General features: G+C 35.6%; 1 protein-coding gene and 5 gene segments (V, D, J or C); 3 read left to right on the forward strand and 3 right to left on the reverse strand.

Moving 5' to 3' along the window:
* Window positions 1-124: 124 nt before the first annotated feature.
* LOC130416116 (immunoglobulin kappa variable 4-1-like) lies at window positions 125-659 on the reverse strand. The segment is given in 2 exon segments: window positions 125-489; window positions 597-659. Coding segments are annotated over 2 exon segments (402 nt in total).
* A 247-nt stretch (window positions 660-906) lies between these two features.
* LOC130416117 (Ig kappa-b4 chain C region-like) lies at window positions 907-3,362 on the forward strand. The segment is given in 3 exon segments: window positions 907-927; window positions 1,910-2,006; window positions 2,874-3,362. Coding segments are annotated over 3 exon segments (438 nt in total).
* A 1,099-nt stretch (window positions 3,363-4,461) lies between these two features.
* LOC130415912 (uncharacterized) lies at window positions 4,462-6,629 on the forward strand. Its single transcript, XM_056741916.1, has 3 exons — window positions 4,462-4,902; window positions 5,309-5,608; window positions 5,830-6,629. The coding sequence occupies exons 1-3, from the start codon at window positions 4,859-4,861 to the stop codon at window positions 6,242-6,244; spliced, it is 759 nt and encodes a 252-aa protein (XP_056597894.1). The 5' UTR covers window positions 4,462-4,858; the 3' UTR covers window positions 6,245-6,629.
* Window positions 6,630-12,236: 5,607 nt separating this feature from the next.
* Window positions 12,237-12,711, reverse strand: LOC130416120 (immunoglobulin kappa variable 4-1-like). The segment is given in 2 exon segments: window positions 12,237-12,553; window positions 12,658-12,711. Coding segments are annotated over 2 exon segments (354 nt in total).
* Window positions 12,712-13,641: 930 nt separating this feature from the next.
* Window positions 13,642-14,169, reverse strand: LOC130416121 (immunoglobulin kappa variable 1-9-like). The segment is given in 2 exon segments: window positions 13,642-13,940; window positions 14,087-14,169. Coding segments are annotated over 2 exon segments (381 nt in total).
* Window positions 14,170-14,786: 617 nt separating this feature from the next.
* Window positions 14,787-15,682, forward strand: LOC130415850 (Ig kappa-b4 chain C region-like; the record flags this gene model as incomplete). The annotated part of the segment is given in 2 exon segments: window positions 14,787-14,811; window positions 15,260-15,682. Coding segments are annotated over 2 exon segments (348 nt in total), but the record flags the coding sequence as incomplete, so codon positions are not given.
* Window positions 15,683-16,068: the final 386 nt, after the last annotated feature.

The following is a 16,068-nucleotide window of genomic DNA, read 5'->3' on the forward strand; positions in this document are numbered from 1 at the left end:
TTAGTGTTTTATATTTGTATATCTCTCATACACACTTGTGTTCACTCTATTTGTGTTCTCCTTCCAGCACCTGGTCTCAGATTCTCAGTAATCTGTACAAGGGAGGTTTTTGTATAGCAGTTTTTCACTGTGTGAACACAGCTTTGTTAGTGATCTCATGGTAACTTGAACAGTAATATACTCCTGCATCTTCAAGATGAACATTATCAATGGTGAGAGAGAAATCAAGACCATTTCCTCCAGAGTGAAAACTGCCTCCACCACTCATTCTGGATGGAGAATCTGAGGGCTTCATTGTTGTGAAATATATCAGGAGTTTAGGGGGACCCTCTGCTCTCTGAACATACCAGGAGATGTAGTAATCTTTAGATGTTGAACCCGTTGGAACCCTATAAACTACAGTGTTGACCTTACAGTCAATAGAGACGCTCTGACCAATCTGAGCAGATTTAACTTCAGGCTGATTCACAACAACCTGTCCCAAAACACCTGTTGAAATGAAAAACTCCTTAATTAGAATATTGAGAAGCATTTAAAATTCATTATTTTTATCTTAGAAAATACAAGAAAAAATGAGTGTAAGTAAAAATAGTTACCTTGGATGAAGCAAAGTGCCCATATGAAGAGAATCATATTTGCTTCAGGTTGTGTTTTAGTAAGCAGGCGTTGTGTTAAAACTGTTCTCAGGTCTATAAACACTTTCAGAGCACTGAAGCATGAACTGTCTATGCAAAGCTTAACTATCAGAAGTTTCAATTCAAAACAAAAGTTTCAAAACTTGTGATAAAACCACTAGGGGGCAGTGAGCTTTATTCTTGTTTTTCCTGTCTTCGTGGCTCTCGGTCAGGAGGAGAATTTATACAGTTATGAATCTTTAAAAATGAAAACAAAACTTTGTGGGAATTAATGTTTGTGGTGGACTTTGAGGTAGAGGAATCAAATACTATAGACATTACAATTATGACTAAATACACCCATATTTGAGTCTTTTGATGAATATTTCATATATATAAACTAGATATTAGGAAATGAATAATTACAATTATTATCTGTAGCCTATGTACAGCATTTCTACAGTACAATAGATGTTTCTTTTCCCTATAAACACTTTCAGAAAGATCTCCCAGCCAGCAGCGTTAAAGTTGAATTTATGTTTTTGTATGACACTTGTGTCTCCATGACCTCACAAAAGATCTCAGTGATTTCAGTGTTTAAACAACCAAACCTTTTTGCTTTAAGGGACCATGAATTCCTTAACAACACGTCCTTGTTTGTTTAGCTAGTATATAGCTAATATAATAATACGGTATAATATTATATAATTTTTATACAATATGATCATATATATGTCTTCTCTTATAATTGTAATATAAATGATGTTCAGTTTAGCAAAAGAAAAATAGATGTTCTGCATCAATGTTTGGACATAATGTATATCTGTCAGGATCATTTGAGATTATGCAGCAATATAGTTACTGAATAATCTACTTGAAGAGATTCATAAAACAGATAAGATTCACCAGAAACTGCATTACAACAAGATCATTTAATAACATAGTTTAATTTAAATGTATTATTTTATTTGAGCTAATGTGCTGTTATTCGAGACAGATTTCACATATATGTCTCTCAATAAATTGTAAAATAACTTTATACAATATTTATAATAATGAATACTAACATATATTTAAATATATATCCCTGAAGGTGAAAATAATAGAACAATAGAGAAAATAATGCCTAAAATACAACCTTCCTCTATACTGGAAATTAAAAAAAAAATCTGTCAACATTGAATGTAATGTTAATTCTTTTGACTTGTATTTTTAAACATCTGTTTACTAGTATGCATATAAAATATAAAGTGTGAGAGTGACAAAAAGCACATGGTGTAGTCATATTATACAAGCGGTGTATTAATGTGCAGGAGGTTTTTGTACAGCCGCTGAATGGGATTGTTTCACTGTGGTACACTTTTGGTGGAGGCACAAGACTCTCAGTTGGAAGTAAGTAATTTTCTCTTTATTTTTAAAACAAGATTAACAACATTAAAACAACATAATTAAAACGAATCTAATGATAGATGAGAACTCAATTCCTATATTTAAAGTAAAATATGAGTTTTTAAAGAACGTATTTGTACTGGTTTGGTCTCCCCGTCTCACTCTTTTTTTAACTTATCAAGTTTATTGTTAGTTTGATTTAATATGCTTGTTCATTTTGTAATAAATTTCACACACAAAATATAATTAAGGTCGAACAGATAACTTTAAAATCTAAATATTTCTAAACAATGTATTGTTATAAAAACAATAATCATATGTTATGCCTTTTGGTGCAAGGATAAACTTAATAAATTCAGCTATTTTACGCATTTAGCGACTGATATTGCATTATACTATAACAGAGTTTGTGCATATCCCTGGGATTGAACCCATGACATTGACGTTGTTAGCGACATGCTCTTACCATTGAGCTACATGAAATTGTATACTCAGTTGTTGTTAGGATTGTAATTGTTAGTATTAACAGTATTGTTAGTGATTGTTGGTATGTTAATTGTGAGTAGTTTGTACTTTATTCTTCTGTAGTTCTAAATGACTGTTTTAAAATCTAAATGTCTCTTATAAATTCAAAAATAAATGTATAAATAGAAATACTGAAACATTTTTTTAAATGCTTTCATTTTTATTTTTAGATTTTATATACTGAACACGTTTAAAATATGTTTAAAAATATATTAATTATATTTTAATGGGCCGCTGCACTCAGATCTGCTTGATGAACTAAGAGTCTGTTAAAGGGAAGTGAAAACACAGAATGTGTGAAAGAAACTTCACAGTTTCCATCTCTCTCTGTCTCTCTTTCTCTAGCTAACGCTCAGCCGACTCTAACGGTCCTGTCACCCTCCAGAGATGAGTTGAATCAGGGTAAAGCTACAGTCATGTGTGTGGCCAGTAAGGGATTCCCCTCTGACTGGAAGTTGAGCTGGAAGGTGGATGGTAACAGCAGGAGCTCTGGTGTGAATCTGAGTCCAGGTGTCCTGCAGAAGGATGGACTGTACAGCTGGAGCAGCAGTCTGAGTCTGACTAACAGTGAATGGAGCTCAGCAAAAACCATCAGCTGTGAGGCCACACAGAGCTCTCAGAATCCAGTCTCCAAAATCCTCAACACACAGGAGTGTGATGTATAATCAAGCACACACAAAACCGAAACAACAAAATCGTATTAAAAAATGACATTCTTGTCTCTTGCTTTGCAGCAGCCCTCTTGCTTTTTAAATGTTTGTAGTGCATATGACAGCATTGAACTATTTGCTGAGTCCTATTGTGGTTCCAAAAATAAATGTTTATTGACTTCAAGTACAGTGTCTATTTTTAGCTGTGTTTTCTTGATCCATTATGAACTTTAAACTATGATTTAAAGACCTGCTACATTTTATAATTACAACATGGTTACGAGTAGCACATTCCCCCTAAATTGTAGTTACAGTCAGATGTTCAGATATATGATTTTAAGATGTGTTCTGTCTGGGTTAAACATGACAAGTCTCCAAGACCTCACAAAAGATCTCAATGTTTCAGTGTTAAAACAACCAAAGTGTTTGCTTTAAGCATCCATGAAAACCTTAACAACTCGTCCTTGGTTGTTTAGATAGTATATAGCTAATATAATAATACAATATAATACTATATAATTATTATACAATATAATAATATATACGTCTTCTCCATGCATATAATATAGTCATAGAGGTGAAGAAATTACTTGACGTTTTCTTAAAATTAGTACAAGAATAATGGCTAACATCTATATGTTGTTACAATAATTTTATAACAAAATTTCAAGTGGATAGTATCACAAGACAAACAGGTTATCTGTCTCAACAGAACGATATCATGGTGAGCTTCACTATTTGCTTTCTGACTAAGGGAAGTTTTTGTATGACAGAATTTCATTGTGTGCACCTGCCGTCACTATAAGCCCCCATAAAATAAATATTTTCCTGCATCTTGAGGTTTTGGCTTCACGTATGGTCAGTGTGAAAAGGAGTCCAGATTGACTTCCACTGAACCGATCTGAGATTCCAGTTTCTAAATTGTTTGCTTTATAGATCAGGAGTTTAGGAGCTTCTCCAGATATCTGTAGATACCAGCTCATGTCAACATCAACTCCACTGGTCCCAGTACAGCTAATAGAGACAGATTCTGATTCTTTAACAGACAGAAATTCAGTAGACTGGACCTCCTGATGAGAAACTGAGAGAGGATTGGAACATGAATATTATCAGAGAACAAACAAATACATTTTACTTAAAAATTGCCATTTTCATTCAACAATACAGAAATTACTTACAATAAACAAAAACAAATATATATATATATATATATATATACTAATATATGGGTCAATATATAATTGAGGGAGTTTTCATGTCCATGAGATTTATCTCGCAAACATGCTTATTAAAATAAAAATTTAAAAGTCTTCAGTGTTCTTCATGATCTTGTCTTTACAAACTCCATAGTTAATTATTATGGAAATAATCATTTATTTATAAAAATTTACTAGATATCCCTAAAATGTCAACTAAATAACCGTCCGAAATGAATTACAACCACAATCTCATTACCTAAAAAAACATTTTAAAAACTTATTCAAAAACAGTTTTAATTATATTATTTACATTAAGTTGAGGTAATTGTGAAGAATGTGTCTTTTTGGGCAATTTGTCACATTTTCAATAGAAATTGACAAATTGAATATGTGTCCGAGAAGTCGCTGTCATCTAAGTTATCCATAGCAAATACACCCCTCAAGGAAGAGTGTGTTTTCCAAATCACATGAACTGCTCTACATGATGTCATTTCCTCCTGAAGAGAAAACTAGCAAGACTCCAAGGTATGTTCTCCCTCCACATTTTCAGTTATTTCACCTAAAGTAGTGCTTGGGGCAAATGTGTACTTATCATATGTCAACAATGTTACTACAATGAATTCATAAATAACTTTGAATTTCAATTTTACTCAGTTGTACATATAATATTTAGAAGAACCTCTCCGTAAAATGCCATGTGGTGTCTGGTGCTAGGCAATCATTTTGATTTTATCCCTAAAAACAGCAAAAATGTCAACTAGGTTACCAGTCACCTATGTTACTCTGCAAATGTAACTTAGTTGACCAAGAGTTACATAGTTGACATTCATGACATGTTCTTATAGTTTTCAGGAGTTCATTTAATATTCTAATTGTACAGTAACTATAAAATACTTTGTAATAAATATTATAAAAGTAAACTTGTTTTCAGGCAAATGCCACGATTATCTGCTGCAGAAAAGCAGCGCCGTTACCGTGCACGGCGAGATGCTGATCCTGCAAAAAGGGAGGCATACTTGGCAAAAGGCCGGCAGAAATGGAGAGAAAAGAGGGAGCAAGGTGCATACTATAAGCCCATATGTGAACAGAGTGAGAGGGAAAAACGTGCAAAGAGAAAGGCCTGGAGAAGAGCCCAGGAACAGAGCAGACGCAGAAAGAAACAGGCTTCTGCTATTGTTACCCCACCACTTAGTCCTGACAGCGAGGAACAACCAGTTCCACAACCAGGAAGGTTAGAAGGTTATGTAAAAAGAACCTCAAACAGAACTATGTAGGCAGGCTATGTAGAAAGTACCTTAAACAGAACAATGTCTCATGAAAAAGTACTTGTTAGATTATAATGTTAGATTAAAATGCAAAATTACATGGTGGCATGGTGACAATTAATTTCAAATGCTTTAAGTGACACCTGCAATGTTAAAAAATAATAAAAAAATCCTCATATAATTTCAGACAGAGAATACAAGGAAGAAGGACTAGAAGAAGACGGTACCAGAAAATATACATTGAGAATCACAAACTCAAGGAAAAGCTTAAAGCTCAAACAAAAACATCAGACAAATACCGTAAGCGCTATGAACGGCTACTGTGCAGTGTCGACTCTCCTAGCAAAAGAACAAAAAGGATGCTCGGAACAAGTCCAGTCAGTAATGATGTGCGGAGAACTCTGGTCTATCATCATGCACTTTTGAAAAGCCTCAAACAAAAATTTCAGTGTGCAGCAAAAGAAAAGACCAGGAACCTAATCGCCAGAATCGTATCTGGAAAAATATTGAAAAAATACAGGTTCCAGAAAATCATTCATGACACACTGGGTGTCTCAGCCAAACGATTCTGCAAGAATGTGAACACAAAGGGGACGAAATAGCCTGTTATGCCAGGAAGAAATACATATCCACACACTCAAAACTGCAAGACCAGGTTGTTGCCTTTTACACCAGGGATGACGCAAGTCGTTCAACAGCAGGTAAAAAGCAGACCGTAACAAAGGGAAAAGTAAAAAAGCAGAAGCGGTTTATGACTGACACCATGAACAACCTCCATAGGAAATTCCTGCTGGAAAACGTCTCTAGCAAACTTTCCTATACACTCTTCTGCCGAATGCGCCCATACTGGGTAGTCCATCCAACCATTTCAGACAGAGATACGTGTCTATGTAAGGTGCATGAAAACTTGGAATTTATTGTGGAGAAACTTCATGGACTTAAACTTCTGGAGAGAACAGAGTTGGAATCTCTTGCTGAGGAAACTTGCTGTAATCCAACATTTAAGCCATGCATGTATGCGGAATGCAAGAACTGCAAACTACAAGACCTCAAAATTCTGTCTGGCTATGATGGTCAAACCCAAGTTTCTTGTGTGCAGTGGACAACTGAAACTGTCCTCATAGAGAAGAAAAGTGGTGACAGCAAAGAAAAGTTGCCTGTGAATATCACCGTGAAGAGGGAAATGGAGAGTTCTTTGGAGGACCTGATTGAGACTTTCCAGAAACAGCTCAAAAAGTTCAAAAGGCACTTGTTCAACATCAAGACCCAGTTTAACTACTACAGGAAATTGAAAAAGAACATGAAGAGTAATGAATACCTCATACACATTGATTTCTCTGAGAACTACTCTTGCAAGTTTCACAAAGAGATTCAAGCTGTCCATTTTGCCTCTTCTCATCAACAAGCAACTCTTCAGACAGGGGTCCTCTAAATTGGTGGTGAGGAAGACCACTTGTGCTTCACAACAATTTCGCCATGCAAAGAAAAGGGTCCACCTGCCATATGGGCACACCTCTCCCCAATACTTAAACATCTCAAGGAAACATGCCCAACAGTGTCAATAATCCACTTTTTCAGTGATGGTCCCTGCTCACAATACAGGCAGAAGGGCAACTTTTACATGTTCACAACTGAATTGTACAACCAGGGCTTCACTGCGGGCACTTGGAACTTTTTTGAGGCCAGCCACGGAAAGGGTGCCCCCGATGGGGTAGGAGCAGGGGCGTAGCAAGCTTTTCAAAAGTGCGGGGGATGGATGTGTTTTGTTTGTAAACAATGAAAACCTTGAACGTAATGACAGAAAGGTACAAAAGGTATAACATACAAGATATAAAAAGCTTCCCATTTAAATGTGTGATACTAGTAAAGTATAAAAACACATTCGGAACACACAGAAAATAAGTCAAAACTCTGTTGTGAAAATACACAACCTTGCTAATGAATCAGAAAAACTTTAATAATCACAGGGGGGAAGACAGTGGAAAGCTTGATAGTGACATTGGTCTGACAGGACTGTGACCGCTAAAGTTTGCTTACTTGCACCTTAAAAAGGGGAGATATAAAAAAACGCCCACACAAAGCTTTTTCTCTGGTGGTATAAATAATGTAACAATTTTCTGTTTTTAAACATTAAAATAATATACACTTTTCGTTCATAGTTCTTCAACAGGTACAATCAAACATAATAGGTAAGTATCCACAAAAGTATTCAGCTAAACAAAAAAAGCAATGTTCAAAATATCAAAATCAATAAACCCATAAATACAGTGCTTAACAAGGACAATTTGTCCCTCCTCCTCGTCAATTCCCTGCCTTCTTCATCACAGTTACTTTATACATTGCATGCCACATAAATAACCCAATTTAGCTATTTCTGAACAATATCCCAATTTCCAATTAGCATTAGTCTAAAAACTAAATATAATTCAGAAAACACTCGACATATCAACAAAACATAAACAGAACATCTCCCCAAACACATATCAAGGTTATTTAAAAACTTTGAAAGCATAAACACTCATTCAAAGTCGCTGGAAAAGGAACACGTAAATAACCATAACCGTTCCCGCCTCCTCAGCACGAGCTAACCGATAAATCTAACACACCAAGAGAGGCGGGACTTAAGGCAGAACAGCCAATCATCATCCGGTCACACTCAAAGCCGGTGTTCTGATTGAGTGGGAGGGGAGAGGAGAGGAAGCAGCCGCATCGAGCGCAGACACAGAGCGGACAGAGAAACGCTGGAGTGACTGCTGTAAGGCGTTTTGTAAAAACTGCTGAAAAACTGCAAAAAAAGTGCGGGTGTTTAACCCTTTCACCGGGAAAAGTGTGGGTGTTAAAACACCCACATCCCCCACGGTTGCGACGCCCCTGGGTAGGAGGCCTTCTGAAGAGAACAGCTGACAGATTCGTGAGCCAAGGTGAAGACATTTCCACTGCTAAACATCTTTTCAATGCATTGGTAAACAACAATTCAGCTGTCAAGATCTTCTACATTGAAGAGGCTACAGTGGAAAAGGCCATACAGCAGATGCCACAACTACTCCCCGCTGTACCATGCACTATGCAGATTCACCAGGTCATCACGCAAGCACCAGGGAAACTGACATACCGTGATGTGAGCTGCCTGTGTTCAACAAGGCAGATTCTGCAATGTCAGTGTTACCAAGCTCAGGCCTTCGACTTCAGAGTCAACTCTGCTGTTCCTGCAACCAGACCTTGAAGTACAGTGGGATAGAGATGACATTGTTGGTCAGTGGTGTGTCATCAGATATGACGATGAGGTTTACCCTGGAACCAATGTTGAAGTGAGTGAGACACATGTTCATGTTAAGTGCATGCACAGAGTGGGACACAATCGTTACTACTGGCCAATGCGAGAGGATGCACTCTGGTATCCATTTGAGGATGTTCTCAGGTTGATCCCTGCCCCACAGCATGTGACAGCACGTCATGTTGAAATAAAAAGAGATGTGTGGGAAGATATTGCCAAATCATATCTTCATGGCTAAGGACATGCACACACACACACACACACACACTCAAAGATTACTTGATTGAGCTTGACAAAGTCATTGAAAAACAAACCATAATTGGCCATGTTCTTGGGTTAGAAAATGGGAAGTGTGTTCTGTCTCCGCCGGTTTCATGGGTGCCTGGAAGTTGGAGGCTATGCCAAAGTTTTACTTGGGTTCTGACATATGAATGTTTTTGAGATACAACTGTTTGCACTATTAAATTTTTTATTCCAAGGCAGCACACTTATTCTGTTAACCAACAGAATAAAACACTATTTGGTTATTGTTACTTATTGCAGTGCACTATTATTTTTTGTTCACTACAATGCACTACTGTATTTCATTCCACAAACAAGATTTTCAAAATGTTTACATGGTGGAATTTTTGTGTAAGTGCTGTTTTTGATACTTTTGTTGTTGTTGTTTTCTATGTTAGGATATCATTCTTATGATATATGTGCTTGTTAATAAAGTTGTGATTGATCCTTGTAAACTGATGTGCGTCTGTATTTCTCCTTTATGTCATGAAATATTTAACCGGTCTTGATTAAATGCAATAAAATATTAGCTAACATATAATAATTAATATAGTTTAGGATTCTTTTTGTTAAATACATCATCCTACTTTGTCATGTCCAGTCAACTATGTTACTTTTGTCAACTATGATACTGGGCTGTCAATTAAGTTACCATTATGTTTTTAAAAATATATATGTATTTCAATGGTTCTCTAATCTCCAAGTAAGTATTTAGAAACTGAGTAGCTGTCAAATATATACCTCAGCATAATTTCATTAAGAAGATAATCATGAATCAACCAGTTTGGAAACAAAATATACAGACCGGTTACTTCAGTACTTGAAATTTGGGGTTTCAATTGAACAAAATGTGTATTTTATTAATTAATTGGGTATTTTAATTGAAAAGGTAGGTAAATGGACAAATATTCTTCCAAGAGTAATGATTTTTTTAAATGTCTGCCATTTACTTTAAGTTAAAACTTATAGGTTTTGTCCGTAACATAGTTGACCAAATAATGAGTAAACTTCTTGTTTTTAAAACTAAATATCTGAAATCAATTATGCCTGAGCTTGGCAATGACTAAAAACAAAATATTTCAGGGATGATTTATCAGGGAAGATAATAATATTTTGTAAATAAATATATTTTTTCCCAGAATTATTCAAACTCAAAATCTCCCACAATTATATATTGACCCATATATATATATTAGTGGTGGGCCGTTAACGGCGTTAACACCGTTAACGCAGTGAGACTTTTATCGCGCGATAAAAAAAATGTCGCCGTTAATCTATTCTCAAAGTTGGGTTGGCAGCTGGGTCTATACTACTCAAGCTATGATGACTTTCACCTTGATATTTTAGCGCGGATGTATACCAGCTTAACTGCACTGTACGGGGCGAGAACGAGATTTTTCAACTCGCGTGATTCGCGTCATTCGCGGAAGCAGAAGCCGCCTCATCATCTCATAACCAGAGCTTCATTCGCGCGATTCGTGCAGCAAGTAGATCTATTGGCTCTTTGCATTAACATATAAATCACTCGCGCTTGACACGCCATTCGCGTTTGGTCTGAACACAACATTACGTTACTGTGAAATTACCGCATCAAACGTGACGTGCTAACATGGATGCAGCTATGAAGCCGCCGGGTTTGCTTCAGGGAATATTCATTTTTAAGAAGCTTCCCAATAGAAACATCGACAAGACTAAGGTTGTTTGCACCTTGTGCAATGCGGAATTGGTTTTAAAAAAAAAACTTTCTCTCAACAGGTAGTTGAAACCAGTAACTTTGTATTGAGATCTAATGTATTATGGCTCCTGTATGACATATCGCTTGTTGCTCCCTCACTCTTTGTAAGTCGCTTTGGATAAAAGCGTCTGCTAAATGACTAAATGTAAATGTACTGTAGGAGCTCTTCCAGTCTCAAGTACCACCTAAACACAAATCATCCCTTAGCTAATGCGGAAGTAAACACAAGTTCATCTTATTGAACATAATTTAATTTTCATCACCAATTATCATAGTAAAACAGCTTTCTCAAGCAGTTTGTGATGCATTTTGGAAACAGGAGATGAGCCCCTGGTCTAATGCGCCACCCGGCTTGAGAAACCCGTTCTCAAAGACTTACTTTTAGTCATTATTTGGGTAGCACACATATTCTGAATGCCTTCGGCAGAATTCAAATGAGCCATTTTAATCTAGATTAATCTAGATTAATTCCAAAATTAATCTAGATTAATCTAGATTAAAAAAAAAAATCTATGCCCACCACTAATATATATATATAATAACCTTGAGCAAGCAGACCCAGTGTTCCCAGTATCAGAATAAGAGACATTTTTTTCTGTTGATTCTGGCACAGAATAACACATAGATAACTTCATAGTAAAAACAATGACGTTTTTAGAGTCCTTAATATGCAAATCTTCGCAACTACAAAACATATTCATTTACATAATGATATTGTATCTACCACAATCAATGCTAAACAAAATGAGTATCAGCATATTTGGTAAAGATTCTGACAAATTTTTACTTATTATGCAGATGTACCATAACATTTACAATATAAAATAGATTTTTTGAGACATGGTTCTCTCTCCCAAATGTGTGCTAAAAATTTATTATTATCAGTTATTTAATTGTTCTGATAATGATGTTAATGAATAAATATAGGTTAAAGTAAATAGGCACTCAATAGGCTTTAAGATTATTTACAAGAGAAGGGAATGGGGCTGAAAGTGGATTAATGTTTATATAAAGTTTGTTAAGGACTGGGAGCTACAGTTATTATGCAGAAAAATATGTAATGTAATCTTTATAAGCAGAACATGGTTAAATTATAAATGATAGATTTACTGAGGCCAGATTTAGTGTTTTATGTTTGTATATCTCTCATACACACTTGTGTTCACTCTATTTGTGTTCTCCTTCCAGCACCTGGTGTCTCGGTTCATCAGATTCTCAGTAATCTGTACAAGAGAGGTTTTTGTATTAAACTTTTTCACTGTGTCAACACATCTTTGTCACTGATCTCATGCACACTCATACACTAATATACTCCTGCGTCTTCAAGATGGACATTATTGTTGATGAGAGTGAAATCAAGACCATTTCCTCCAGAGTGAAAATTGCCTCCACCACTCATTCTGGATGGAGAATCTGAGGGCTTCATTGTTGTGTAATATATCAGGAGTTTAGGGGGACCCTCTGCTCTCTGAAGATACCAGGAGATGTAGTAATCTTTAGATACTGAGCCCTTAGGCTTTCTATAAACTACAGTGTTGACCTTACAGTCAATAGAGACGCTCTGACCAATCTGAGCAGATTTAACTTCAGACTGATTCACAACAACCTGTCCCAAAACACCTGTTGAAATGAGAAACTCCTTAGTTAGAATATTGTGAAACATTTTAAAATTCATTATTATATCTGATATAACACAAAAAATGAGTGTAAGTAAAAATAGTTACCTTGGATGAAGCAAAGTGCCCATATGAAGAGAATCATATTTGCTTCAGGTTGTGTTTTAGTGAGCAGGTGTTGTGTTAAAAGTGTTCACAGGTCTATAAACACTTTCAGAGCACTGAAACATGAACTGTTCATGCAAAGATTCACTATCAGAAGTTTCAATTCAAAACAGAAGTTTCAAAATTTGTGATAAAACCACTAGGGGGCAGTGAGCCTTATTCCTGTTTTTCCTGTCTTCACAGCTCACTGTCAGGAGAATTTATACAGAAATGAATCTTTAAAAATGAAAAAAAAAAACTTTGTGGGAATTAATGTCTGTTGTGGACTGAGGTAGAGGAATCAAATGCTCTAGACATTACAACTATGTCTAAATACCCTACTTATTTGAGTCTTTTGATGAATATTATAAATAAACTAGATATTAGGAAATGCATTATTTAAATTATCATCTGTAGCCCATGTACAGCCTGCCTACAGTACAATGGATGTTTCTTTTCCCACTAAACACTTTCAGAAAGATCTCCCAGCCAGCAGCGTTAAAGTTGAATTTATGTTTCTGTATGAAACTTTTTGTGTCTCAAGGACCTCACAAAAGTTCTCAGTGATTTCAGTGTTTAAACAACCAAACCTTTTTGCTTTAAGGGACCATGAAAACCTTAACAACACGTCCTTGTTTGTTTAGCTAGTATATACCACATATAATTAAACAGTATAATATTATATAATTATAATTCAATATGATAATATATATGTCCTCTCCACTCCATATAATATAGTCAGAGAGGTGAAGAAATTACTTTACGTTGTTTTAAATGAGTTCAAGAGTGATGGCTAACATCTACAATATGTTTTGTTAAAAAAAATGTAACAAAATATCAAGTGGATGGTATCAAAAGACAAACAGGTTATCTGTCTCAGCATACTGATATGGAGGTGAACTTCTCGCTTTGCTTTCTGACTAAGGGAGGTTTTTGTATGACAGAATTTCACTGTGTGCACCTGTCACCATAATACCCCATACAATAATAATCTCCTGCATCTTCAGGTTTGGCTTCACTTATGGTCAGTGTGAAAACAAGTCCAGATTGACTTCCACTGAACCGATCAGAGATTCCGGATTCTAATTGGTTTGCATAATAGATCAGGAGTTTAGGAGCTTCTCCAGGTTTCTGTAGATACCAGCTCATGTATTCATCAACTCCACTGGTCCCAGTACAGCTAATAGAGACAGATTCTGATTCTTTAACTGACAGAAATTCAGGAGACTGGACCTCCTGATAGGACCCTATAAGAGAACATTTGAACATTAATATTAGGAGAGAAGTTTGCATCTACTTTCTAAAGAAAAAGCAAAAAAAGTTCCAAGGCTTAAAAACAAAAGCCAATTCCATTACAGAAATTACTTTAAATACATAATAAATAAATAATAACCTTGAGCAAGCAGACCCAGTATTCCCAATATCAGAATAAGAGACATTGTTTTCTGTTGGTTATGGTACAGCTGAACACACATAGATCACTAGTGATGTTTTTAGAGTGGTTATTATGCAAATCTTCGCCAATGTACAAAACATAGTAATTTACATACTGGAATTGTACATATCACAATCAATGCTAAACTAAATGAGTATCAGAATATTTTGTGAACAAATTCTAACAATTTATAATTTATCATGGAGATGTACCATAACATTCACAATAGAAAATACATGTTTTGAGACATGGTTCTCTCTCCCAAATGTGTGCTAAACAATTTCTTATTATCAGTTCTTTGATTGTTCTTACAATGATGTTCATGCATAAATGTTGGCTATATTTACTTTTAGTAATTTAGCAGTAAATACAATAAATAGGCACTCAAATCTGCTTTATAAGATTATCAACAAGAGAAGGGAAAGGTGCAGAAAGAGGATTAATATTTATAAAAGTGTGTTAAGGAAGGAGAGTTTATTTGCGAAAAAATATGTAATGTGACGTTTGTAAAGCAGAATATGGTAAAATGATAAATGATAAATTTACTGAGGCCAGATTTAGTGTTTTATGTTTGTATATCTCTCATACACACTTGTGTTCACTCTATTTGTGTTCTCCTTCCAGCACCTGGTGTCTTGGTTCATCAGATTCTCATTAATCTGCCCAAGGGAGGTTGTTGCACAGTAAGTTTTTCACTGTGTGAACACAGCTTTGTTACATGCTCTTACCATTGAGCTAGAGGAAATTGTTTAGTCAGTTGTTGATAATATTGTAATTGTTAGCATTAACAGTATTGTAAGTGATTGTTGGTATTTTAATTGTGAGTAGTTTGTACTTTATTCTTCTGTAGTTCTAAATGACTGTTTTAAAATCTGAATGTCTCTTATAAATGCAAAAATATATGTATAAACAGAAATACTGAAACATTTTTTTAAATGCTTTCGTTTTTATTTTTAGATTTTATATACTGAACACGTTAAAAATATGTTTAAAAAAATAAAGATCTATTTTAATGGGCCGCTGCACTCAGATCTGCTTGATGAACTAAGAGTCTGTTAAAGGGAAGTGAAAACACAGAATGTGTGAAAGAAACTTCACAGTTTCCATCTCTCTCTATCTCTCTTTCTCTAGCTAACTCTCAGCCGACTCTAACGGTCCTGTCACCCTCCAGAGATGAGTTGAATCAGGGTAAAGCTACAGTCATGTGTGTGGCCAGTAAGGGATTCCCCTCTGACTGGAAGTTGAGCTGGAAGGTGGATGGTAACAGCAGGAGCTCTGGTGTGAATCTGAGTCCAGGTGTCCTGCAGAAGGATGGACTGTACAGCTGGAGCAGCAGTCTGAGTCTCACTAACAGTGAATGGAGTTCAGCGAAAACCATCAGCTGTGAGGCCACACAGAGCTCTCAGAATCCAGTCTCCAAAATCCTCAACACACAGGAGTGTGACATACAATGAGAGCAGACACACAAACCGAAAGTTTTAAATTAGTTTGCAGAAGCCTTCTTGCTTTTTAAATGTTTGTAGTGCATATGACAGCAGGCTTGAACTATTTGCTGAGTCCTTTTCTGTTTCCAAAAATAAAAGTATTTTGACTTCAAGTAGTGTTTATTTTTTACTGTGTTTTCATGATCCATTATGAACTTTAAAGATTGTTTAAAAAACCTGATACATTTTATAATTATAACATGGTTGAGATTAGCACACTCCACCTTAATTGTCAGACATTCTTCTTCTATTCTTTTCAGTTGTATTCTGTCTGGGTTTAACATGACAGGTCTCCAAGATCTCGCAAAGATCTCATCCAAACAAAAGTTTTGCTGCAATATAAATAAGGGACCATGAAAACCATAACAAAATGTGCTTGTGTTTAGTAAAATACTGTTTATAGCTATAAAAATGATAATAATATCCTCCCTACTGCATTGAATATAGTCAAGGAGG

Source organism: Triplophysa dalaica, chromosome 25 (genome assembly GCF_015846415.1).
Source record: "Triplophysa dalaica isolate WHDGS20190420 chromosome 25, ASM1584641v1, whole genome shotgun sequence".
In the NCBI taxonomy this organism is placed as follows: Eukaryota; Metazoa; Chordata; class Actinopteri; order Cypriniformes; family Nemacheilidae; genus Triplophysa; species Triplophysa dalaica.